The sequence below is a fragment of the Balaenoptera musculus genome, chromosome 6, assembly GCF_009873245.2.
Source record: "Balaenoptera musculus isolate JJ_BM4_2016_0621 chromosome 6, mBalMus1.pri.v3, whole genome shotgun sequence".
Lineage (NCBI taxonomy): Eukaryota > Metazoa > Chordata > Mammalia > Artiodactyla > Balaenopteridae > Balaenoptera > Balaenoptera musculus.
Genome location: NC_045790.1, coordinates 82,477,024 through 82,503,679, shown reverse-complemented (window position 1 = coordinate 82,503,679; position 26,656 = coordinate 82,477,024). Strand labels below are relative to the sequence as shown.

The window sequence follows — 26,656 nt, the reverse complement described above, 5'->3', positions numbered from 1 at the left end:
ATCAAATAAATGATATTTTAAGGTATCTGCAATAACTGTAACGTTATATGAAGAAAATCTGTAATTTCTTTTTGTGACAAAATCACACACTGCTAAAGCTACCGTGGTTTGTTACCTACGTTCATAATTGAAGGAAATGGTCATTTAAATTAAAGATTGGTAAAAATAAAAGTATAATTTTCCCCCGTCCAAGTTCACCATTAAGGACTTCTGTCCTAAAAACAAAAGGTGCCATGGTCCAAGGGGCATTTTCTCTTTTAGGGGGTCCCGGTGCAAATTTGAAATCATTCTATAGTCTCTAAGAAGTTCTACATCAAAGACCCAATGTTAACTTTTCACAAACTTGGATGGCAACAGAACCTTTCTTGATAATAACTTTAATATTCCAAAGAACTTGGAGAAACATCATCCAAAGGAAAAATATACAAAAGAAAAAAAGCTGTGTACATGAAATATTTATTATAATTTGATCTACAATGGCAAAAAAAATAACTGGCAAAAACCTAAATGTTCAATACGAGTGGAATGAGTGGATAAATGAGAATACATCAACTTGATTAAGTGTCATGTAGCTGCTAAAGTTATAATTATGAGGACGAGATGATGGAATATATTTTTGATGTATCAGGTTAATAAATGATAAAACTGTGGTATGCCATCATTACAACTTTAATATAGGGACTAGATGAATGCGAGGAATAAAATGAAAACAGGTTATAGGATGGCAGAACATGGCTGATTTTTTTCTTTTATGTTTGTACAATATGTACACTATTTTGAAAAAATTAATAGGTTGGTAGCACACTTATGTACAAATACTGACCTTTTCATTTAAAAAATGTTGACCGAATGTTTGCTCCCAGGCATTCTTCAGAGGCACAAGAATAAATAAGATATAGTTCTTGTCCTCAAAAGGCTAGGAGAAAAACTTACACACCCAGTAAAGGGATTCTACCATTTTTCTATAGGACTCTTTTCCTGTTAATGCCACAATTCATCACTATCTCCCATAACTTTCATTTTGATCCTACAGAAGTCATTGGAACTCGGAATTTAAGAAACAGAGAGCAACTCAGAAAAAGAAAAGCTGAAGCACAAGAAAAGCAAACTTCACAATGGCAATTTGGGTATGGTATTGCTGCAAGGGGAAAGGAACTGATATTTATCTAGCATATGCTACTTGTCAAGTGGTGCTGAGCACTTTAACACACTATATTTCATCTTTCCAAAAATCCCATAAATTAGGAGCTGTTATCCTTATTTTACAAAAAAAAAGAAAAAAAGAAAAAAAAAAGAAACCAAGTCTCTGAAGGTTAAATCTCTTGCCTAAAGTCACCCATCTAGTAAAGTGATGGGAACAGAATCTTATTTATGGTCTCTTTTAATTACAGTACCAGGCGATCAAATTATGTATATTGTAGAGAGGCCTGGTGTTCAACCACCCTAGTAATATAACCATAGAAGTATCTTTTGGGAGCGGGAGACAGCATTGAGAAGACCCCCAAGCTTGTTCTCCAAGCTTTCTATTAGTGAAATTCTTCTTGAATGAGTGTAGTTAACTCTCCATGGAGTAAACCAAAGCACTGTCTGTAAATGAGTGATGGAAGAGTTTGAGAGTTCCTAACTGTCCAAAGTCAGTTGTATGTAATCTCAGGAAGGGAGTACATGAACATGACTATAAATTAGGCAGCATCTAACTGCACCATTTAGACTATAACTGTGAAAACAGAGGTATTGCCTGCTTGGAAATAGAAAAGGGGAGCCCAAGGAGCCAAAGTACAGCATCCATCGGAGCCAGGGTTTCTCAACGCTGGTGTTGTTAATGCTGTGGGTAGGAGACTTCTTTGTGTGGGAGGCTGTCCTGTGCATTGAAGATGTTTAGCAGCATCACTGGCCTCTAGAAATCCACAGGACTCTCCCCTCCCCATCGTGACAACCAAAAATGTCTCCAGACCTTGTTAAATGTCTCCTGGGGTCAGGGGAGAGGAGGTAAAATGCTCCCAGTTGAGAACCACTGATCTAAGCACTCTTCTTCTTTAAAATTTTTTTGATTAAGATTTAGGTGTGTATTTCTTCTTTTACTGTAAAAATGTTTCCTTCAATGGCAAAAATAACATAGGTATACATTTTTCACAGGGCCGGGCTCTGCTTTGTGGAAAAAACCCCCAAAAAACATAGGTATACATTTTTCTAGGCATCATTTTTTTAAAAAACTTACAGTACAGATGTTTTAAGTACCTATTCCCACTGTGGACTGAGTTATCGTCTGTTCTGCAGCAACACATGTTTCTACAACACCAGTTAGCTCACATATGATTGGTAAATAGGAGAATGATGTCAGTATAATGTGGAAGTTGTGTTAGTTCATAATTTTTCCTACTCAAAAGAAGCCAGAATAGTGGGAATAGAGTTAAAACCTTCACAGGAAAGGAAAAAGCCTTCAGCTTGGCTGCTGTATAGACAGGATCCTTTTCAGCCTGCATCCGGGGCTTCTTCCCCAGAGAAGGACATTGGTAGCTTTGCAAAGATCTCCACATATAGCAGGTTGCACTTCCTCCTGTGCTCAACTTAGCGGCAGCCCTGCTGGCTCAGAGCACCCTTATTTGCATGATCTCAGCACTGAAAGCCTGCATTTACACTGTTGCTTTTGTGCATTTTTACCATCCCCGAGGCAGCCTCCAGCCATAGTAAGCTGCCTGTCTGGACTATCCAAGTTATCTCTCCCCTGTCCCAATTACTGTTTATGCTAGTGTTAAAAAGTTGCATAGGATTTGAATCATTTGCCCCAACTTTATTTTTTCCCCATAAGCACTGTCACTTTTAGTGCATGATTTTGCAGAAAGTGAGGTTTTTCAGGAATGCATATATGTTATAGCAGAAACTTCTGTACTCAAGTCCTCTGGCAGGTGACTCTGTTGAAGAACACCCAATTAGTTCCCCTAATTCCTTACTCACCAAGCAATCTTCTGATCATTACTTGCCTTCCCAAGTACTTGCTACAGAGAGAGTGTATTCGTTTGTTAGCCCAAGCATTGTGACTTTGCATTTCTCACTGTTCATTTAAAAATTGGTCTTGAGGTTTACGTATCAATCTCTTTGAGCTGGTTGATGAGCTCTGACCCTAGAAATGGAGCTGGTTTCAGTATACTCATAGAATTGGGCTTCTGTGCTCATTGGTTTGGGGGGAGGCAAGGCTGAAGAAGTCACTGGAGTAGGTGGAACCTTGGTGAGCCTCTTGGCAGCTGGCCGGCCTTGCTGTTGTGACACATATCTATACTACTGAGGGCTGTCCTCACTACAACATTCTACACAGTGAAACCTTAGTTCCAGAGAGAAGCAGTAGAGTGTAATAGTTAAGAGCCCGGCTGCTAAAGCCAGATGGCTAGATGACTAGATTTGAAGAGTGGCTCCCTCACTTCTTAGCCATTTCACCTTGGACAAGTTATTCAACCTCTCTGTGCTTCAGTTTTCTCATCTGCAAAATGGAGATAATAATAGTATCTACCTCATAAGTTGATGTGAAGACTATATGAGATAACAGAATAAGTAAATTACTTAAAACAGTGCCTGGCATATAGGAAGCACCATATATATATATATATATATATATATATATATATATATATATTTCCGATATTAATATAAGAGTACTAGTTTCTATCTGGATGATTCATTCATATAAGTTATTACATGCAATTCTTAGAACAACCACATGAGGTTGGGCAGATACTATTTACTCCATTTTACCTGTGAAGAAACCAAGGCATAGAGAGTTTAAGTGACTTGCCCATGATCACATAGCTGATAAGTGACAGAGTACAGATTAAATTTTAAGCCACACAGATATATTTGTATCTTTTGGGAAACTACCAGGAAGAACATGGAACATTACTCAGATTTCCCTCATACAGAGATCTACATAACAAATTATTTAGGATTTAATTTCTAGGATAATAATGTTGCCTGAAGAATTCACATACATCATCTTTTTAAAATCTGACAATAAGGACTTTATAATTTATCTTGTTACCTTGGTTACTTGGAATTAAACTTCCAAATGCTGAGGTACCATATCATTTTTACCTTCTATATTATTTTTAATATTTATTTTAAACTGTACTATTACAATATGTACCTTTTTTATATTGATTTCAAACTGGTTTTGATGAGACAACCTTTAAAAAAATTTAATTATGGAAAATTTCAAACACACAAAAGTAGAATAGGGTATACATTTTTTAAGTGTACAAGGAACTGCGAGCACTGCATAGGTGTAAAAAACACTGGTCTTATCTCCAAAGACTGTCTTGTTTACTGAAAGAAATAGGGTTTCTCCAGAAATAACTACAGGATGAGGCAGCCTATGTTCTTTACCTTAAGCATAATCCTCATAATAAATCCTATAGGAGTGGTAAGCAGGGAGAGCATTTCAGCCCTGTGGTCTGTTGGAGAAGGCTCCACGGGGCAGGTAGCATAAAACAGAATTTCAATAGGTTTAGAAAAATGATGAAATGCTTATTTATAGTATCTTTTTCTTCCCCCAAGTCTGTCTATATTAGCCATCTGTATTTGGTTATATTTGCAGTACCTAACAATTTGTCATTGGTTGCAATACCCATGCATATCCTTTCATCTTCTAGATCTTTAGCTATTGGTTCAGAGTAGGTATAATATGGCCACTCATGCCTTTCCACCAAGCTGCTTTACCTCAAGGAAGTGTTTTTGCAGCTTTGGAGCTTTGGACCCAGCTTTGGCCACTTAGCCTGCTTTACACAAGACACTGTATTAGATAAGCAAGCCATATACATCATTCACCTGCAGGCTGCGCAGATGAGGAGCAGGCCTGCATTGCAGATCTAGGAACACAATCATATCAGTTTACCCAAGGTATAGAGAAATGAATTCACATAGACTAAACCCAAAGAGACTAGTATATAAACAAGAATGCCAGTCTATTAATTTATAACATCAACGATACATTTTCCATAACCAAACTTTAAGTATGTGCTCTCAAACGCGTGCACACACACACACACACAAACGCTACACTCACCAAGAAGGTTCCTGTTGAGCAAGGCATCAAAGACAAAAAGTCCTGAGGATCATTTCCTCTCCTGACAATTGAGAGCATCTAGAACTGCTTCTTCATTTTACAAACAAGGAGACTGAGGCCCAGAGAGAGATTAAGTGACTTGTTCAAGGTCGTGCAACAAGGCAATGGGAGTCCTGGGACTGTTATTACCAAATGTATATTTGAATTCTGGAGCCCTGTTGCTGACACTAATTCTGATTTCTCTATAGAGAGAAAAAACACAAGCGGCAGAGAACAGGAAAAAGAAGTGAAAGAGGCAGAAAGAGACAACAAAATACAGAAACGAAGGTGGAGCCTCTGTCACAATTAGAAAAGGAAATGATGGAGAAAGCACCAGCACCTACAGAGAAAGAAACTGAACCACCCAGGAGTGTGACCGAAGCTCTCCTTCCGGTAGCCTCCATGCAAAGAGTTGTGCCCAAGAAACATTTTTCTGAAATAGGTCAAGAAAGCATTATCAATCAGGAAAATTCTTCTGAATACCAAGAAACAGCAGTACAAAACCACCCTTCTGAAATACGCCAAGATATGGCTGAATCTGAAGACCTCTCTCCTAAAATGTGCCAAGAAATAGCTGTATTTCAAGACCATCCTTCCAAAATGTACCATGATATGGCTCAACCTGAAGACCTCTCTCTTAAAATGTGCCAAGAAACTGCTGCAGCCAAAGCCCTTTCTTCTAAAACATCTGAAGATATAGCTGACCTGGAAGGATGCCCTCTTGAAGCATACCCCAAACCAGATGTGCCTAAAGGCTACACTCTTGAAACATACCAAAAAAGAGCTGAACCTGAGGAACACAATTCTGAACTAGGTCATGGAATAGCTGAGACTGAAAACTTTGTTCCTAAAACACAAGAAATAGCTGTGCCTAAAGAGCTTTCTATAAAAACATACCAAGAAACAGTTGAAACTGAACACTTTTCTCATAAAACATATAAAGAAGTTGCTGTGTCTAAAGCCCCCTCTCATAAAACAATCCAAGAAACACCTGCTCCTGAAAAATATTCACCTGAAATACACCAAGAAACACCTGGGTCTGAAGAATATTCACCTGAAATATACCAAGAAACAGCTGGGCCTGAAGACTATGCACCTGAAATATACCAAGAAACACCTGGGCCTGAAGACCTCTCTACTAAGACATATAAAGATAAGGATGTGCCTGAAGAATGCTTTCCAGAACTGTACCAAGAAAGAGGTGGGCCCCAAGGCCAGGATCCTAAAGCACACCAGGAAGATGCTAAGGATGTTTATATTTTTCCTTGAGGTAGGGTCTTTTTTATTGGGGTCAAGCTAGTGACATGCCACTTATTTGTGTTCTCTGTTCATAATCAGAGCACCAGATAGGTTTATCTCCCTTGGAGCGGTGATTTATTGCTTTCTTTGACAATCCTGGGTTATCCCAGTTATCTCAATGGGTATCATCAATGTCTTTGGCTAGTTTCAAGTGAAAAATGTTTTTCATTCAACCAATATCTGTTTGGTATATTACCATATAATTAAAAGAAAATCATTCAAACTATAAGTGTGTATAGTGGGTACTTGTACATACTATCCATTTTGGGAAGCTTTAGCCAGTGAAGAAAAATGAACCCCATATAGAGTGAATTATGTGCAAAATATTTTAAAGGACAATTACATTCAGATTAACAAAAAAACTTGGTGAATAAAGGTTTTTCTAGAAAATTAAAATTTCCTGGCAAACTAAAGGTAAGTAAATTCATGGTACAAGCTACCGAGGGGGATACAAAGACATAAAATATGATCCTGGTAATAGGGAGCTTGTTCTTGTAGGACTTACCAGGCTTACCCCAAACCCTTTCTATTTAAACATTTGCTCCTGAAAAGCTTTCTCCTCTGCATAGCATTTAAGAAATAATGTGACCTTTCTTCAGTTTGACTTGTCTCAGGGACATAACTGAGAGCCTTGATTCTCTTTGTGCACTACTGTACACAGTATAAGAAATGGGCTGTCTAGCAGACAATAGCTATCCCCAGGGAATTGTGTTCTAAAGAAATCCCTTTGGTAGCTTATTTTCTCTTTCTCCTAAAATATGAGTGCAACAAAAACCTGGGGTTACTGTATTCCAAGTAATACAGGTTTTGAGGAAATACCTTTTAAAAAATTACAGTGAAAGCAGACATATGAAGCACTACTTGTACTGACAGGAGTCCCCTGATGGAGAAGCAGCTCTAATCAACACAGTGCCCAATTCTAAGAGTTTCATTTTAAACCCAGCAAGGTTAAGATGGGCAATTAATTAATGCTTATTTTGTTCTGGGCTTTGTCTTACCAAACAAGTGGAAATATCTACCTTTTTGCTGATTGTGAAATTGTCATAGTAATAAATTATAAATGTTTATTATAATAAATTAAAGCAATATATAAGTGACTGTAGAGTAAAAGTCCCCTATAATACCATCTCCTATCTCTGATCCCCAAGGTTAAGTTTTTGTTTTGTTTTAACAAATGAGATGGTATCAATCCAATACATTCCATTTTATAACCTGCTTTTTTTTCACATACAATATATATTGTGGCCATCTTAATGACATCTTTTGTAACAATTGTACAGTATTATACGTACAATAATTTATTCAACCAATCCCTATAATGATGAACACTTAGATTACTGCCAGGTTTTACTGTTACAGCAATGTTCAATGAACATCATTGGAAGTAACATTTATTTAACTAACATTTATTTGGCACTTTCTATCTGCCAGACACTGTATTAAACATTTCATGTGAATCACTTTATTCAGTGTTAAAAACCCTAGTGGATGAATAATATTATCCTCATTTTATAGATAAGGAAACTAAGGAACTGGAAGCTTAAGTTGGTCTGATTACTTCCTTTGGACAAATCCCTAGAAGTTGAATTGCTGGGCCAAAGGGTAGCAGCATTTAAAGTCTGGATACATTCTGTCAGACTAGCCTCCAAAAATGTTGTAGCAATACACAGAAACCAAGAATTTATGTATGTGCCTGTTGCCCATGCCCTTGACAACACTGCATATGATTGTTTTAAAAATCTATGCCTATTATGCTAGGTTAAAAAAAAACCAAACTAATTGTTTTAATTCCCACTTTTTTATGACTAATGCTGCTAGGCATATTTTTATGATTATTATGAATTCAGTATTTTTCTTTTGAGAATTGCCTGTTTGAATCCTTGTTCCATTTTATATTTGGGATATCTACCTTTTTGATTGATTTTAAAAATCTCTTTAAATAATAGTTATTAAATCTTTACCTACATATAAGTTGTAAATATTTTTCTAGTTGTTTGTGATTTGACTTTTTTTGTAGTAGTTTGGCATTCTATATGACAAAATTTTAATGTTAGTTTTTAGTTATTCAAACCTGTCATGATTTTTTTTTAATAAATTTATTTATTTAATTTATTTATTTTTGGCTGCGTTGGGTCTTTGTTGCTGCGTGTGGTCTTTCTCTAGTTATGGTGAGCTGGGGCTACTCTTCGTGGCAGTGCGCGGGCTTCTCACTGCGGTGGCCTCTCCCGTTGCGGAGCACGGGCTCCAGGCGCACGGGCTTCAGCAGTTGTGGCACGTGGGCTTAGCTGCTCCATGGCATGTGGGATCTTCCCGGACCAGGGATCAAACACGTGTCCCCTGCATTGGCAGGCGGATTCCCAACCACTGTGCCACCAGGGAAGCCCACGATTTTAATTCTTAATGATTCAAACCTGTCAGTCTTTTCCCTTATGGCTTCTGGTCTGTGGTCTGCTTAGAAAGGCCTTTATAATCTTAAGATTAAAGGAATATTCTATTGTTTCTACAACATTTACTGTATCTTAATGTTTAAATCTTTAATTCATCTGAGATTTGTTTTTGTGCAAAGTGTGAGGTAGAGTTTTTTTTCTCCAAGTGGATAGCCAATCATCCCAATACCATTTATTAAATGTATTTTCATATTTTATTTTATTTTACAGAAATGAAGGAAAAACCCAAAGCAGAAGAACCAGAGATACCAGCAATTCCAAATGTTCCTCAAGAGATTCACCCAGGAAATGAAATCTGTAGTTCTTTTGTTATAACCATGTTCAACTATCATAGTTGTCCAACAAAATTCACATCTTACTACATTATATGTGTGATTTTTCTCAACATATGGTAGAAATCTCTACAATATTCATTAATATTTTAACAGTGGTTTTTCCCCCATATATAGGCCATATCTGAAAGAGAGAACTGATGTGATTTTTCAGGCTCTACCACATAGACAACATCCTGCTAGTGTGTGTGTGTCTGTGTGCACGCCCATGTGTGTGCACGCATGTGTAAGTGTAGGTATATTAGGGAGAGGATAGTGGTGGGAACAGACTTAATAATTTTTCCTGCCCTTAAGAATTAGTCAAATAAATGTTTGTTTTCAGGGGAAAATTACTGAGCCCTCCCTTTTCCCATTTTTAAGTCTGAACAATTAAAATTTGAGGAAGTATATAGTTTTCTTATAAACTTTGTTCAATTACTAATGTAACAATAGCATCAAAATCTTATTCAGGCTTCAGATGGCTTTTAACAATTTAACAATTTTAACAATTCTTATTCTGGGACTCCTTCAAAGATATTTTGGAGTGATGAATGTAGTTGTGTATTTGAATTTTGATTTTCTACTTTTACTTTTTATACATTGTAATTGTGCAAAATGTACATTAAATCATTATCACGTGTTTGTGTGAACAGCATCATGGTAAGCACTGTGAGGGTTAGAAGACCTATAAGACATAGTCCTTGCCTACTAGGAGTTTAATCTAGTCTCGTGGGGGAATAAAACAGAAAACAAATAATTACAAAAGAAAGTAGTAATGCTAGTGCCATTTGAATTAGAAGATACAACAGAGGGAATGCTCACTTTTTTGCTGGAGTGACCTGAAAAAATTACACATGAGTGGAGCCTTGAAAGATGGAGAGGATTTGTAATATAGGTGAGGATAGCAGCATTATTGTATGTGACACAGAGAAGGGTGAATTAAAGACATGTTCAAGAGAACTGCATGCAATCTACAGTTAATGCAGGGTCCATGTGGAATAGCAGGCTAGCAGGCTGAAAATTATTGTATTATTGGAGTGTATGGAATTTTGCTTGCCTAACTAAGAAGTATATTATTTACTTAGGTAATGGGGAACTAAGTAAGACTTTTGAACAAAGAGATGCAGTTTTAGTATTTCAAGAATATTTATCTGGTGATAATGGTCAGGATTAACTGAAAATGACGAGAGACTGGGGGCAGAAGTAGAAACTATTCTGGGCAGGAAGACGTCTGAAAATCTTCCCCCGTAAGATGTTACGGAAAAAACCGAACGAACTTTTTGGCCAACCCAATATTTTTGAGGGGAAGAGGTTTGTTTTCAGTTTTCCTTCTGTTATTACAGAGGACTCAAAATAAAGGAGATTTCTGCAAATGGTTCAGCAAGGGCACAACTATGCAAGCTCTCCATATAGGCACTGTGCTAGGTACTAGGCTAGAGTGAAGAACAAGACAGGATCCCAGTCTCTCAAGCATTCATGGTGTAGAACAGTGGTTCTCAACCCTCACCACATATTAGAACCACTGGGGAAGATTTCAAAATCACAGTTGCCCAGGCACCTCCCCAGGGATTCTGATTCACCTATCTAGGGTGACATCCAGACATATTTATTTTTTACATTGTTTTTTGCTCTAAATAATTTTTGAGGAATAATTTTAGAATTATATAAAAGTTGTAAAGATAGTACAGAAGTTCCTATATAGCTCTCACCCAGTTTACCCTAATGTTAATATCTCATATAACCACGGTCCATTTATCAAAACTTAAGAAACTAAGATTGTTACATTACCATTAACTAAACTACAGATATTATTTGGATTTCATTAGTTTTTCTGCTAATGTCTTTTTTCTGCTTCTGGATCCAATCTAGGCTACAACATTGCATTTAGAGCAGTGGTCCCCAACCTTTTTGGCACCAGGGATGGGTTTCATGGAAGACAATTTTTCCACGGATGGTGGGGGATGATGGTTCAGGAGGTAATGGGAGCAATGGGGAGCGATGGGGAGCTGCAGATGAAGCTTTGCTTGCTCGCCTTCCCACTGCTCACCTCCTGCTGTGCGGCCTGGTTCCCAACAGGCTGAGGACCAGTACCGGTCCATGGCCTGGGGGTTGGGGACCCCTGATTTAGAGTATTTTAATGGCTCTCCAGATGATTCTAATGTGCAGCTAGGGTTGAGGACCACTGGTATGGTGGGAGGTTACAATGCTATTTCCCTCCTATTTGCCACACCCTCTCCCACAATAAAATTTTCGCCCTCAGCCTATGTTAATTGAACAATGATTACTCATATCCCATTGTATTACTCAAGTAACAGTAAATATTGAGGACAGCACACCATATGATAGTCCCTTACATCTGGATGGCACTTCAGAACTTGTACTTTCAAATACACTTTTTAAAATTTGATCTGCACAAGAATCTTTGAAATAGGCTGGGCAGTGATTATCATTCCTATTTTACAGATGAGGGAATAACTGCAGAGAGGATGGGTACTCACCCAAAGTCTCATCTAACTTCCTCAGTGTTCTTTGTGATGGTTTTCAATCTTTGGAAATCTTGTCTCAATTTTACCTGCCAGGGTGGGTCAAGATTAGAGAAAAAAGAGTAAACTGAAACGTCAAGTTCTAAAAGTGTTTCATTAAGATGAACCTTACGAGATTTGCATATGTACAATGTACAGGGGCACAAAGGTGAAGGAGATAAGGAAGTAGATGATATGAAGAAATATAGTACATTAGAGGAAGAGGGGTCTTCTCTTTCTACCTTTTAGGACCCTTTCTGCTTGCCTTCTTATCCCACTCCCTATATAGACATACAAACTCTGCTTTCTCACTATTCTCATTCAAACACCAGTGTGTATCTAAAAATGTTCCAGTTTTCTTCTTGGCTTAGAGCCTTGATGTCATAGAATTAAAGTTTTGCAAGAATCCATCTAGCCCTACTTTGTGCTACCCTCCACTCGTGGGTAGAATGGTTGTTCTTTAAAATCCATGAATCTTATGATATTAAATCTAATATGATGTGTGAGAAGATCCAAAGCTTTAATTGATATTCAAAGGGATCCTTCACTCAAATGAAAGATTAAGAATCATTACACTGAGAAGTGTTTCTCAAAGTGTAGACAGATGACCACCTGCTTTGAATCATTTGGGTTTTTTTAAGGCAGATTCCTAGGTCCTACCTCCAGAGAAAGGGTTGTCTCATAAACTACAAATAATCGTATATAATGGTTATTTATATAATCATATATCCTCTAGACAGGATAATAGAAACTGCAAATCATATAATGAAAGGGCTACATATTTAAGTTCCTGTTTTCCATAAAGAGAAATTTTTCCTTTAAATGAAGTAGCAATCTACTTCATCAGTGTCTCCAATTCTGCTTTGCATTTCAGAACTTGTCACACTTGGTAATATATTTTTGGTGTGATTATCATTATATACGATATCTAAAGCCAGGAGGGAAAATACCTCATTTTCTACAGGAGTCTGTCCACAAATTAAGCAAGACTATCACTTTTAGCAACACCCCCATCTAATGGCAATTTGCAGCTATTACGGCCTCAGTTTTACAACGTGTATAGAGCTCAGTGGTTCTCAAACTTGTTCTTGTTTCATCAGCGGCCCAGAATTGTTCCCTCCTCGAAAAAGAATAATGGTATTCTTTTCCAAATTTTCACGTGGAAAAAACTATCAGAGAACACGTAGGTATATGAATTTTATCAATTTTTAAAGTTTTTGTTTTAAAACCTACAATCTTCTCTATTTTTGTCATGATTTTAAATACACTGACACGCTACTGTTGGTTAAATTTAAACATGTTTTACCTGCAGAAATTCTCTCACAAATAACCTGCAATAACTTGAAATGCATACCCTTTTGAACACTTCCTTTTCTCATGTATAAATTAAAATGTTTGCTGAATTTCGCAAAATGTCAAAACATAAAACAAAAACCCATAATCTCTTTAAATCTTTGGCTCCTTCTGATGGTTACTTTCTGCTAGTGGTCTATTAGTTCATGACAAATGAACAGGTTTAGGAACAGCTTTTCATGGTTGTTGAAGCTTTTCAATCTGTGGAGTTTTATGGTTTTGAATAATTTATTTTGCAGGCAGTATGTTCCCCCTCCCCCCATGAAGCAACAGGATAAAATGCTCAGAAGTAGAATTATATATTCGGAGAAACTTGATAAATACACAGGAGAGAGATGACGTTACAAGTAAGTGGGTAAAAGGCTAGGCTAGCGGTGCAGGGATAACTGGTCATCGCATGGGATGAAAACTGACTCTTGTTGGCCCTCAACTTTTTAGAGCTGCCCAGAAACGACTACAATCCCCTCAATGTGTATGGCATGTTGACTCAGTTTCATTCTCGCTTCATTTCTCGTGAGGTATGGAGCATAAGCACTTCTTACCCGTTAATTTGGTGTGGGGCTAACCATCCATTAGATTTGAAATAAGGTTTACTTGGGGTTCCTTTCTGAGAAAACATCGTTTTTCTTGTGGAAAAACGGGAGCATACAGAGAAGTATAAATGACCATCTGTGTATTCCCACCATTCAAGAAGAATTAGCATTTAATAACATCCAATCATCTTGCTATGTGATAATTGTATATACATATTCTTTTTATTTAAAAATTAGCGTCATGCACTGGATATGTAGGTTGCTTATTATTTCGAGAGAGACATCTTTATGCATAAATCTTCATCGACGTGCCCCCCTTGAAAAGGGTGGTAACTTGGAGCTTCTGACTGCCCTGAAAGGGCGGGCAACTGCAAGGGGTCCGCGCGACACAGCAGACACACGTCCAGAAGCGGAAGGAGGGATCCAGGTCCTAACCGCCACCTAGCGGCGGCCTCCGGCGCCGCCCGCCGCCCGCCGCACTTCTCCCGCACTGCGCAGGCGCCGTGCATGGAGACCGGAAGCGGAAGGCTTGAACGCGTTGGGTGGGCACCTGTGAGACCACTAGCCATGCGCGACTTGGAGGAGCCCGGCCCTCGACCCACAGCGACCTCGTGCGGGTGCATGAAGCCGGCTCTGGAGACAGGTAACTTCTAAGAGGCTGAAGGTTCCGCACTCCGAAGAGCCCTAAGTGCAGGGAGCCGACTTAACTGCAGGGAGGGACGGCAAATGCGAGACCTAGAATGGACGTGGGTCGCTTTTCCTGATTATTGGAAGGCACGGGTCATGTGCTTAGGAGACCACGTGATGTGTCTTAAGCGGGCGGGATGACGTCATCTCTCCTGTTCTGTTCTTGGTAGCTAAGGTGGCCTGGTCTTGGCAGAACAGCCACGTGCAGTGTAGTGGCCTTTGTCTTGGGGAGTTCTCACCCATAAAGGAGAGATAGGATATATACAGCAGGTGTTATGCCGATTCGGAATTAATGCCACAAGAGAGAAGCAACCTGTGCTGTAGGAAGTGTAGGAAATAGTTTTAAACTGGGCATTGAAAGATGGCATGAGTTTGTTTCTCTTTATTTTCACCCCTATTTTTAGGGCAAAATATATTAACTTTAGAAATCCGATGAAGCAAATGGAAAAAAAAGATTAAAGTAGTCGGCCATTACCCAGAGAAAACCACTGTTAATATCTTGGTGTCTACTTTCCATAATAGTTTCAGTGCCTACACACTAGAAACATGAGGTGATATGCGACACCATTGTCTTATAACTTCAAAAAAAAACTTAAGGACTTCCTTGGTGGTGCAGTGGTTAAGAATCCGCCTGCCAGTGCAGGGGACATGGGTTCGAGCCCTGGTCCTGGAAGATTGCTACGTGTTGCAGAGCAACTAAGCCCATGTTGCGGAGCAACTAAGCCCACCACAACTACTGAGCCTGCGAGCCACAACTACTGAAGCCCTCGCGCCTAGAGCCCGTGCTCTGCAGCGAGAGAAGCCACCTCAATGAGAAGCCTGTGCACTGCAATGAAGAGTAGCCCCCGCTCGCAGCAGCGAAGACCCAGCGTAGCCAGAAGTAAATAAATAAATTAAAAAAAAAAACAAAACTTTGGTTTGAATCCCAGCTCTACATTTATTAAAAACAAAACAAAACTTAAGGTTCATGAAAATCTTTCCATGGCAATTAATAATGTTAATTTTGAGAAGTTGCACACTATTTTGTTTTATAGATGTGCTCTTATTTAACCAGTTCCCTATTGTTGGGCATTTAGGTTATTGCCGGTTTTCATTGTTCTAAATGAAAGTTTTGAAACTAAAATCTTTGTATATGTTCTAAATGTTTAACTTGAATTTCTGAAAAGTATTGTTGGGCTTCCCTGGTGGCGCAGTGGTTAAGAATCTGCCTGCCAATGCAGGGGACATGGGTTCGAGCCCTGGTCTGGGAAGGTCCCACATGACGCGGAGCGACTAGGCCCGTGCGCCACAACTACTGAGCTTGCGCGTCTGGAACCTGTGCTCCGCAATGGGAGAGGCCGCGACAGTGAGAGGCCCGCGCACCGCGATGAAGAGTGGCCCCCGCTTGCCACAACTGGAGAAAGCCCTCGCACAGAAACGAAGACCCAACACAGCCATTAAAAAAAAAAAAAAAAGATATTGTTATGTGGTCAACGGTTGTGCCTGTTAAAAAAAAAAAATTGTTGCATACTGCCAGATTACAGGTCTGATAGGTTTTTATAAAAAAATTAATTATTTATTTTTTTGGCTGCTTTGGGTCTTCGTTGTTGCATGTGGGCTTTCTCTAGTTGTGGCGAGTGGGCTACTCTTTGTTGCGGTGCGTGGACTTCTCATTGCGATGGCTTCTCTTGTTGCAGAGCACAGGCTCTAGGCACGCGGGCTTCAGTAGTTGTGGCACGCAGGCTCAGTAGTTGTGGCACATGGGCTTAGTTGCTCTGCGGCATGTGGGATCTTCCCGGACCAGGGCTGGAGCCCGTGCCCCTGCATTGGCAGGCGGATTCTTAATCACTGAGCCACCAGGGAAGCCCCAGGTCTGATATTTTGACAGGCAGGAGAGAGCAGGGCTCAGAGGTCTACAGAGCATGGGATCCGGGAGCTGTAAGTCAGAAATGTTGGATGGGGGACTTCCCTGGTGGTCCATTGGTTAAGACTCTGTGGTGCCAGTGCAGGGGGCCAGGGTTCGATCCCTGGTCAGGGAACTAGATCCCACATGCATGCCGCGGCTAAGATCCCGCATGTGGCAACAAAGATCCCACATGCCACAAGTAAGACCCGGCACAGCCAAATAATAAATAAATAAATAAACAAATATTTTTTTTAAAGTGTTGGATGGAATAGGGAGGTATTGGAACTGTTGATTGGATTCAGTTTGTAGAGAACCTTGAATAGCAGGCTAAGAAATATGACTTCTGGGCTTCCCTGGCGGCGCAGTGGTTAAGAATCACCTGCCAATGCAGGGGACATGGGTTCGAGCCCTGGTTCGGGAAGATCCCACATGCCGCGGAGCAAGTAAGCCCGTGCGCCACAGCTACTGAAGCCCACACACCTAGAGCCCACGAGCCACAACTACTGAAGCCCACACACCTAGAGCCTGTGCTCCCCAACAAGAGAAGCCACCGCAATGAGAAGCACGCACACCGCAAGGAAGAGTAGCCCCCGCTCGCCGCAACTAGAGAAAAGCCCGTGTGCAGCAACGAAGACCCAACCCAGCCAAAAATAAATAAATAAATAAATTTAAGTAAATAAATAATAAAAATTTTAAAAAAGAAATATGACATCTGTTAATAGTGGGAAACAAAAAGTTTAGAGAGTAGCGAGGCATAAGGAACTCAGAATCCAGAGGACTGGTGTAGTGTGTTTTGAGGAGGGGAGGGACTGGCAGAGGGAAGACAGATTATAACAAGGGTAATTTAATAGTCTGGGCAAGAGGGGAAAAGGACCTGGACATTTCTGTCTGCACAAGACTTGTTGATAAGACTTGTGTACAGAAAGCCTCTGCATTAATAACTTGTTGGGTTTTTAAAATTATATGGTTAGTACAGTTGTAATATTGTTAAATTGAGGGAAAATCCTGTGTAAGGGCTTTAAAAATCTCTCCTTGCTCAGCACCTTCTGTTGTACTAGGTACTTTACATATTTTAGTCATCTTTCCAAGATAGGATGATTATCCTTGTTTTATAGCTGAGAAAACTGGATTTAGAGAGGTAAGCAGTTTTGCCCAAGGGCACACAGCTAGTGTTACGGGCCCTGTGTTGTTTTTGTCCTTTTTCTCTTTTCATATCAGCCATAGGCCCCAGGGAAACTTCTCCCTCTTTCTGTGTGGTTCTCATGCCAGTACTACTCTGGCATACCTGTGCTCTCCCTATTCTGCATGTATGTAAGGCAGTTTGATTTAATTGTTGATTTACTTGTCCACTCTGTCAATGTACTGCACACCTTGATGGTGAGAACTGGTTCTTGTTTATGCCTGTTCCCAGGCACTCAGCACAGTGCTTACCAAATGGTAGGTGCTTAATGTTTTCTTTTTGTTTGTTTTTTGAGATATGAGGCAAGAGGAAGAAGATCAGAATTCCCTTGGGTGGACGTTCTCAGGCCTCCACTTCAAGGAGAGCATTCAAACAGAATTTATATTTGGAAATTTAATATCCCAAGAACCGGGGCACAGAGGATAAATAAGGTCCAGACGTATTAGAATATGGTTAAAAAAGTTCCGACGTTTATTAGATGGATATTTTATATGTTGAGAGTGGTCTCAAACATTTGAGAGTGACATAGCTGAGGGACTCCTTCCAATGTAGCTTGTTCAGTTCATTGCTTACCCAGTATTATCTTGCTTATGTTCTTATAGAGGTGAACAAACAGGGTTGGAATAAATCTAATTGGTTACAACTTATATTTATCATAGCATATGTATAACCTGTGAAAAACAGGTATAGACTGATTCAATGAAGGGATAGCTCAAGTTAGTTATAAACTTGTAGACCCTCAATCAGATAGTCAAAGGCAAAAGTCTTTGATCATTACTGCAGATATGACATTTCCCATGATATTGAAGCATATTGTGAGTTTCTATCAATCAACTGTTAACTCCACTGTGATACGAGTTCTTGTTTTGTATTTTTTCCCCCAAACTTAGCACAATGTCTGGCAATTGTAGACACTTGGAAAGTGTTTGTTAAATAAAACAGAACATAACTGACTAGGGTAGGAGCCCTTTTTGGCCATTTTTCTTCATGATATTTTTATGAACACCAGAGAATTGTTTGACTTTAGTTCCTTCATCTTTAAAATGTTTACTATATCAATTCCACAGAGCATAGGTGAAGGTTTAAAAAAAAGAGTGCCTGTGAACGTAGTTGGAAAAAAACTTAAAGTCATCAAAAACATACGCAGTGTCGATGGATCTTAGAATCATAATATTGAGAGAGAGAAAGCAAGTCTGAGAAGATACCAGTTTTTATAGAACTCAAAGACAAAATAAATGAAACGTTGTTTAAGCATGCATATGCATGTGATAAAATCATATTTAAGAAATGAATGATAAAGACCACATTCAAGCTCTTGTTTATCTCAGGGGAAAGGTAGTGAGAGCGGCAACATAAAAAGATGCAAGTTGTTGGTAAAGCACTAGTTTTTGGGCTGGGTGGTGGTACACAGGATTTCATTTTAACATTATGCTTTATTATATATATGTTGCATGTAATATTTTATATGTATCACGTAATTTAGTTTTTATAAGGGAAGAGTCATGAAAGGTGCTATGAAGGACAGGCCTATAGTCTCACTGCCCACCTGTGCTGATAGGATAGATTTAATGGAAACCGGAAATAAAATGAGGTTCTAGAATGTCTTTATATCATCTCTTAAAAGAAGCTAATACAGCTTTCATGAAATGTGAAAAAATTTATCTATAAATTCAAAATGCTAGTTGCAGATACCTTCTACTTTAAACCTATATTGATGTTGCCTGGCCAGTTTTTTCTTCTTTTGAGTTACTGGTTTAAAACATTTTAAAAATGATTTGTGATTATTGTAAAATTTTCAAATATTATAGAAATTACAGAGTTAAATATAAAAATAATCCAACAATCCCTCCACCAGTTTTTTTTTTTTTTAACTCACAGTTCCATCTTTATTACTTCTAACAAAAGATACTAGAATGATACTTTTGTCTCTTCCTTGGTATTTGTCTACTGTATTAACTTCGACCATCCCAATAGAAGAATGTGCCAATAAATCATTGATGACTTTTTACTGTTGTCTGTATGGTGCAATGATACCAATATCAGAGGGATTACAACCAGCCTAAACAGAAAAGAACACAATTTAAAGTCTCCACCAGTTTTAACCAATGTTAAAATTTTGGTGAATATCCTTCTAGATAGCTTTCTAGACATATGTACATGATTAGTTAGGTAAATACATAAAATTTTCATAAATAGGATTATGTTATACACATTCTTCTTTCACTTTTTCACTTTCCATTTTAATCAGTTTAGACTTACATAATCCTTTTCTCCATGTAGCATGAATTTTTAAAGTACCTATCCTCTTGTAGGCAAGTACTAGACAATGAGAACATAGCAGTCAGTAAGACAGAAAAACTCCTGCCCACATGGAGTTTACATTCTAGTGGGGCAGAGAGCTGCTGGAGCAAGCCTAACCTGAAATCTAGACTGCCTCTAGATATTTTAGTACTGTGATCCCATACACTCCCTTTATTGCTTAATTAAACTAGTTTCGTGTGTTCTGTTGTTTTCAACTGAAAGCATTTTTACCTATATACAGTCTCTGTCTCCTTATCGTTCATTATTCTTTGCCTTGTATTTTCACACTCCAGCCAATCAAAATGGCTTGTTCCCTGCTTATGCTATAAAATTTCTCATTTAACTTTGTGCAGCTTATTCCCTCTGTTTGAAATACCCTCTTAGCCCTAACCAAGGTCACATAACATAGTAATGGTAGCATAGAATTTGAATTATAGTCATAGTAGTTCTTCTAAAAATGAATTTTTCCTTTCATTCTTTCTTTCTTAGACCAATACTCTTTCTAGTTTATTATCTAAAGGGATGTATTGATAACAATGATATATGTAATGATAAGGATATTTATATATATTTTTGAATGCTGTAAGAATCTTATTTTATAGTTGCATAACATCTAATAGATTTTAAAACTATGAAATCGATGCATTAAAGAAAACACGTCTTCCTACATCTTTGCTTGACCTTTTCATTAATGATTTCTTATCTAATTTTCTTCTGTAGGGAATCTTTTAACTGAGCCAATTGGTTACTTGGAATCCTGTTTCTCGGCCAAGAATGGTACTCCAAGGCAGCCATCCATTTGTAGCCATTCACGGGCTTGTTTGAGGATTAGAAAAAGCATCTTTAATAATCCTGAACATTCCTTGATGGGCTTAGAACAGTTTTCTCATGTTTGGTAAGTTGTTTTATAGTTAGAAATGGTACTTTGGACCATAACTTGCCCTTGAGTAAAGTACTCCAGTTGGAGGCAACCCTGGAGACTGCCATCCAGACCACCCTTGTCTGCTGCATGGGATTTTTGTACTATATTCATGCATGTGATTGTCTGCATAACTTGGACACCCTCGGGGAAGCTTGGGATCCACTGCGGGGCACATTCCATTTACAGTTGGTTCCAGTTTTGTTGAATGACTTCTGTTGAGCTGAAATCTGTAGACCTTCTCGATTCTGTCCATGGGTCATTATTCTGTCCTCTAGACCACGGGTTAGCAAGCTATGGCCTGTGGACCAAACCCATCCCATCTTCTGTTTTTGTAAGTAAGTTTATGGGAACATAACCACGTGCATTCATTTATGTGTTGGTCGTGGCTGCTTTTGTGTTACAACAGCAGAGTTGAATTATTTATAGCAGAGACTGGTTGACCTGCAAACCCTAAAATATTTACTGCCTGGTCCTTTACGGAAAAAGTTTGTGGACCCTGCTCTAGACCCATGAAGTATTGTTTATTCAGGTACTTGACAAAAGCCTGTTAAGGTCCTAGCATGTGCCAGTCATTGTGTTACGGGCAGTGGATATAGAGATAAGACTGCCTTCTTTCAAAAAACGGGAATGATATTATTCTTTTTTCCCCCACTGATTACATTTTAGTACCATTAGAAGCATTCTTTCTGTTTTAATTTGTGGGGATTAAAGTTTTTTTTCTCCCTCAAATCATTATGATAGATTAACTATGTTCTTTTCTTACTCAATGGTTTGGTTTATTTTCAATAGGATTTTGTTTGTTTTTCACAAAAATGGTCATTTGAGCTGTAAGGCAAAAGTGCAGCCTCCTAGGCTGAATGGTATGAAGACTGGCGTTTTCTCTACGAGGAGCCCACATCGTCCCAATGCGATAGGACTGACCCTAGCCAAACTGGAAAAGGTAGAAGGTAATTTGTACTTTTACCATTTTTTCCTTAACCAAAAGAAGTCTTATAAAATCAACATAGTATTCAGCACTGGCTGTTAATTGAGACAAGTACCAATGGTGTTAGCCCCTGTGAACCACCAGACATTGAAGAAAATGAAACAATTAAAAGAATGTCAGCGTTGAAGCACTTTGGAATAAGCTCTCATAGGATGCTCAGAGTTAGTTTATGTCATTATATTTATCAGAAGTTATTAAATTATTTAAAAGTAACTCTTAAGATTTTATAATCATTAAATTAGTAACCAAATTTTTCCTGACTTGGAATGCAGTAAATATAAAATGATCTAAAAATAATTGGACACTCTCAAAATTTAATGCACAGTAACTGGTTGCACATGCACATATGGTCAGCACATCTGACCACAGGGTGGTGGATCATTTCTTCCTTGCAGCCCTGAGGAAATGAACGTGCATCGTGGCTGCAGTGCCGCTGTCCCCTGTGATGTGAGGCAGAGGGTCTGGGATGAATACACCATAGGTTGAACATCTGTCAGATTGTGGGAGAACCTGTGTAGAATACCAGATTAGATTTAACTACATGTTCATATATAAACACATTACTGAGCCGTTCATTTTTGAAAGCCTCCCATTCTTGAATCCTTTGGACCTGATCAGCACATTTGGGTGTGCTGGGTAACACACAACTTGGGTAGCAGTACTGGAACGTTTTATGATCGTTTGTGCAACCCACACGTATTTTCTGAGCGCTGAATATGTGCCAACCATTGTTCTAGGTGCTGGGGATATAGTGGCAAGCAGATTAGATAAAAATCCCAGCCCTACAGAGGATCTTAGCATTTTAATGGGGAAGATCAAATCAGAAAGGTGAAAGGCAAACACAGTAGCACTGTAGACACTCTTATAAATAAGCGTTATGAGGATGACTAGAGTTTGTGTGGTGCTTTGCAGTTTATAAAGGGTGTTCACGTATGGTATCTCACAGTGGCTTGTGGGCTTGGTAAGGTAGCAGTCTCCGTGTTATGGATGAGGGCACTGAGGCTCTTTGATGTTTGATAATTTACCCAATAGCATCCAGCCAGGGGGTTGTCTGACTTCAAATCCCACGAACTCTCACCTGTACCCCAGTGCTTTTCTTTCTTTTGCAGACATTATTAGGCATAATCTATCACTTAGAAAGTCCAAAATCTTCTTTCCAAAGTTCCAGGTTCATTCACAATAAGCATGTTTTAGAAATCAGAGTCCTTTGTTAGTCATGTTTTTCTCAAATGGAGATAGGATCAAATGTGATCACATGCAGTTTTTGATTCTCACTGGGCCAGTTTTCCAAGGATCAAGTTAGTAGACTTTGCCCCAGTAGAAGGAACTGAACAGCAGCTGTATAAGTGGAACAACAGGGGACCTTTCCTTAATATTTGGTAATGGTGACTTATGTTCTGTTTAATTTTTTTTTTTTTTTTTTGGCTGCGTTGGGTCTTTGTTGCTGTGCGCGGGCTTTCTGTAGTTGCAATGAGCAGGGTTCCTCATTGCCTCTCGTGTTGTGGAGCATGGGCTCTAGGCACACAGCCTTCAGTAGTTGCAGCACGTGGGATCAGCAGTTGCGGCACGTGGGCTCTAGAGCGTGTGGGCTTCAGTAGTTGTGGCGTATGGGCTCTAGGGCATGTGGGCTTCAGTAGTTGTGGCGCACAGGCTCAGTATTTGTGGCTCGTGGGTTCTAGAGCGTAGGCTCAGTAGTTGTGGCACACAGGCTTAGTTGCTCAGCAGCATGTGGGATCTTCCCGGACCAGGGATCAAACCCGTGTCCCCTGCATTGGCAGGCGGGTTCTTAACCACTGCACCACAGGGAAGTGCCCTGTTTATTCAGTGGAGTATTCAATTTCTATTGCTGTGTAACAAATTACCATGCACTATCAGTTTAAACAGCACACATTTATTATGTGTTTAAAACATTATAATGTTTCTATAGGTTAGGAGTATGGGCACAGCTTAGCTGGGTCCTCGCTTAAGGGTCTCACCAAGCTGCAGTGAAGCGGAATGAATTCTTTTCTGGAGGTTTGACTGTAGAAGAATCCATTTCCAAGCCCACTCTGGTCATAGGCAGAGTTCGCTTCCTTGCAGTTGTGGTTCTGAGGGTCCTGGCCTCTTGCTGGTTGTTGGCTGGTGGCTGCCCCCAGCTCCTAGAGGTGGCCCCCAGCGCCTAGAGACCTCTCGCAGTGCCTTGCCACACGGGCTTTCCCAGCAAGGCTGCTTGCTTCTTCAAGCCCACAGGGAAAGTCTCTCAAGTGAATCTGCCAGCAAACACAGGAGTCTTAGATAACATAACGTAGTCACTGAAGTGATATCAAGTCATACTCAAGAAGAGGGGATTATACACCAGGAGGTGACATCATGGGGCCACCTTAGACTCTGTTTGACACATTGGAAACCATCATCAGTCCCACAGAGATATATTGAGGACTCTGATGTGTCTGGAACAGAGTTAGAAGCCCTCAGTGATGCAAAGGTGAGATGGCCCCACCTAGTGCTCGAGGACCTACTCACTGTCTAGGGGGAGAGACTCTAAGCAGGTCGTTGCTAGACCGTGTGACAAGGGCTCCAGGAGAGGTTTGGGCACAGGTACCTCTGCGGAACCCAGAGGAAAGAATGCTTATGTCTGGAAGAGCCAGAAAGGCTCTGTAAAGGAGGTGTTACGTGAGAGCCTTGAAGAGCAAGTAGGAGTTTGACAGATAAAGAGAATGGGTTTCTAGGTAGAAAGAAAACTGTATCTTGGCACCAGGTATAAGAGGGCCTGGTGCGTAAGAGAATTGTGAGTAAGCTTGGTGGGGTTTAAGCAGACGGTGTTGATTCTCCAGTTGTTTGCACTGTTCTTCATTGTTAATATTTCTAAGAGGGTGTTTTTCACATTATAGGTGGAGCCATATACCTTTCTGGAATTGACATGATTCATGGCACACCTGTACTAGACATAAAGCCCTACATAGCTGATTATGACTCGCCACAAAATTTGATTGAGCCTTTAGGGGACTTTAATTTACAGAATAACCAATGTAAACCAAAAACCGTGTCCCAGTGTGATGGCAAGACTGATAGCTGTGACCAGCAACAGCTCTCAGGGTACGAGGAACCACAGCTCTACAGTTGCACTAAGGAGAAACCTAAATGTCCTGAAGATAGAACTTCAGGAGAAAACAACGCAAAACACGACAACTCAGCAAAAATCCAGCAAAGCTCACCTGAGCCCAGGGAGAGAGCAGCACATTTGGGTGAAGAATCAGAAAGTGGTCCGAGTCCTAGGGTAGCAGAAGAGCAAAGTGGCCCATGTTGCCTGGAGAAGAGCTTTTCAGAGGAACAAGCAGACAGCAGGCTGAGGAGAGGGGAAGCAGCAGTGGTCCCACAAGGACACAGCACGGAGGTGCCGCCCGAGGCTCTTCCCTGCCCTTCCAGGGCGGCTGGTGCAGCCCACCGCAGTGCGGTCCCCGCCTGGGTGAGAGAGGCTCCCGTGGCCACCCTGGGAGTCCGTTTTACTCCTCACGCGGAGATGGACCTTGAGCACCTCAGCTCAGGTGAACCAGGTACTTTCCATTTCTTGTTTCTGAATGAGAGATGAGCTTTTACTAGGAGATTTAGGCAAACTTGCTATTTCTGAGGGCAGTTTTATATAGAGTATTTGTGATTATGACTTGTAAAGAAATGTAGAAGTATAAAATCATACTTGGGCAACGTCATCATCTGATGGCTTTCAATCAACAACTGTTTGTTCAGCACAGTGAGTGCCGGACACTCAGTCAAGTGTTCACTGAGAACGGCTGCTGCCCGGGAATTGGGCCTCTTGTTTGCGTGTGGCAGTAGCTCTTGGAGTTCTCAAACAGCGTTCGGAAGCTAAACTGTGCTTGCTCTGTACCTATGTAGATTGAGTTTTTTCATCTGTTTCACTATCTGAGTAGAGAAATGTCTCATCTTGTTTTACCTGTTGGGTGATGGATAGCTCGACCTCTGTCACAGAGCCCAGGAGTAAGAAGGAAAGAGTGTCTTAGCATAGAAATTGTCCCCATAAAGTCCCAGCACTAGAGGCATGCACTTCACTGCAGAAGAGAGAAGCCACAGGGCTTTTAACTTGGAGCCTGTGTACTCTAATACATGGTTGTTAACCAACGTTGTTATCTGGTTTTTCCAGCCCACAAGCAGATTCCAAGCAGCTGTCCAGAGTGAAGGAGAGGCCCATTAAAAAGTGGGTGCGGTGATTCCTGTAAGAAGTAGCCAGTTAGTTGCCAAGGAGATGTCAGATTTCACCTGCCCCTGGCTGGTTGTGCTACTCCTCCTTTCCTAAGGCTTTATGTTTAAACAGAACATTTGATTTTTAAATCAATCTCTTTATTTTTAAAGTTTTGTTTATGAAAGTTGTTTAATCACTGTGTACAGTTCATGGGAAGAGGAAGGTCAGTTTTTTTTTTTTTTTTTTTTGTGGGGAGTGGGGTGCGTCCCTCACGGCTTGTGGGATCTTAGTTCACCGACCAGGGATTGAACCCTCGCCCTCAGCAGCGAAAGCGTGGAGTCGTCGCCACCGGACCGCCAGGGGAATCCCCAAGTTGTGTTCTTCTTATTGCATTGCAGGTATTGGTCAGGCTTCATTTAAATATTTTCAGTCAGCGGAGGAAGCAAGGTGTGCCATCGAGGCTGTGCTGTCAGCCGACCCTCGGTCTGTTTATCGACGGAAAGTCTGCCAGGATCGTCTTTTCTACTTTACAGTAGACATAGCACATGTCACGTGCTGGTTCGGTGATGGTTTTGCAGAGGTCTTAAGGATCAAGCCGGCTTCTGACCTGTTCAGATGAGTGACCTGTGGGGTCCTTGGTGTCTCTGGGATCGTGAGTAGCCTCCATCGCGTCTTTAAGGCAGCCTGATTGACTTCAGTATGGCTGTTGGATTTTCTGTACAAGCTAATGATGTGCCTTCTTTGCAGAAAGACGCAACACTTTGTGATCTCACTGCTTTGGTTGATTTGGGTTGTTCAGAATATTTATTTGAAAAACATGTGTTTTAATAAACTAAGAGATACAGAATTTGGAGAAATCGCCATAGCATGATCGTTTTTGATCAGTTAATACTGAAGAATCCAAAGGTGATGCTTTATCAGTGTTTTCTGAAAGAAGTCAATTCTTCTTGGCACCTGATAAAACT

At 40.0% G+C, this 26,656-nt stretch overlaps 2 protein-coding genes across 5 annotated transcripts in view; both read left to right on the top strand.

Annotated features, from left to right (window-relative positions):
• The window catches only part of HEMGN (hemogen), a 43,916-nt gene extending 33,921 nt beyond the window's left edge, over window positions 1-9,995 (top strand). For all 4 annotated transcript variants that reach the window (XM_036855352.1, XM_036855351.1, XM_036855353.1 and 1 more), the window contains exons 5-7: window positions 1,034-1,127; window positions 5,302-6,362; window positions 9,049-9,995. In XM_036855352.1, the coding sequence (XP_036711247.1) occupies window positions 1,034-1,127; window positions 5,302-6,361 (1,154 nt within the window). In that variant the 3' untranslated portion in view covers window position 6,362; window positions 9,049-9,995. The remainder of the gene's footprint in view (window positions 1-1,033; window positions 1,128-5,301; window positions 6,363-9,048) is intronic.
• A 4,075-nt stretch (window positions 9,996-14,070) lies between these two features.
• TRMO (tRNA methyltransferase O) lies at window positions 14,071-26,656 on the top strand. Its single transcript, XM_036856820.1, has 5 exons — window positions 14,071-14,200; window positions 20,331-20,505; window positions 21,322-21,479; window positions 24,388-25,050; window positions 26,090-26,656. The coding sequence occupies exons 1-5, from the start codon at window positions 14,125-14,127 to the stop codon at window positions 26,308-26,310; spliced, it is 1,293 nt and encodes a 430-aa protein (XP_036712715.1). The 5' UTR covers window positions 14,071-14,124; the 3' UTR covers window positions 26,311-26,656.

Excerpts from the sequence above, each read along its gene's own strand:
- TRMO (XM_036856820.1), top strand. The coding sequence starts at position 14,125 with ATGCGCGACTTGGAGGAGCCCGGCCCTCGACCCACAGCGACCTCGTGC. Across the intron at positions 20,506-21,321 it reads GAACAGTTTTCTCATGTTTG|GATTTTGTTTGTTTTTCACA; the intron begins GTAAGTTGTTTT and ends TATTTTCAATAG. Across the intron at positions 21,480-24,387 it reads CAAACTGGAAAAGGTAGAAG|GTGGAGCCATATACCTTTCT; the intron begins GTAATTTGTACT and ends TTCACATTATAG.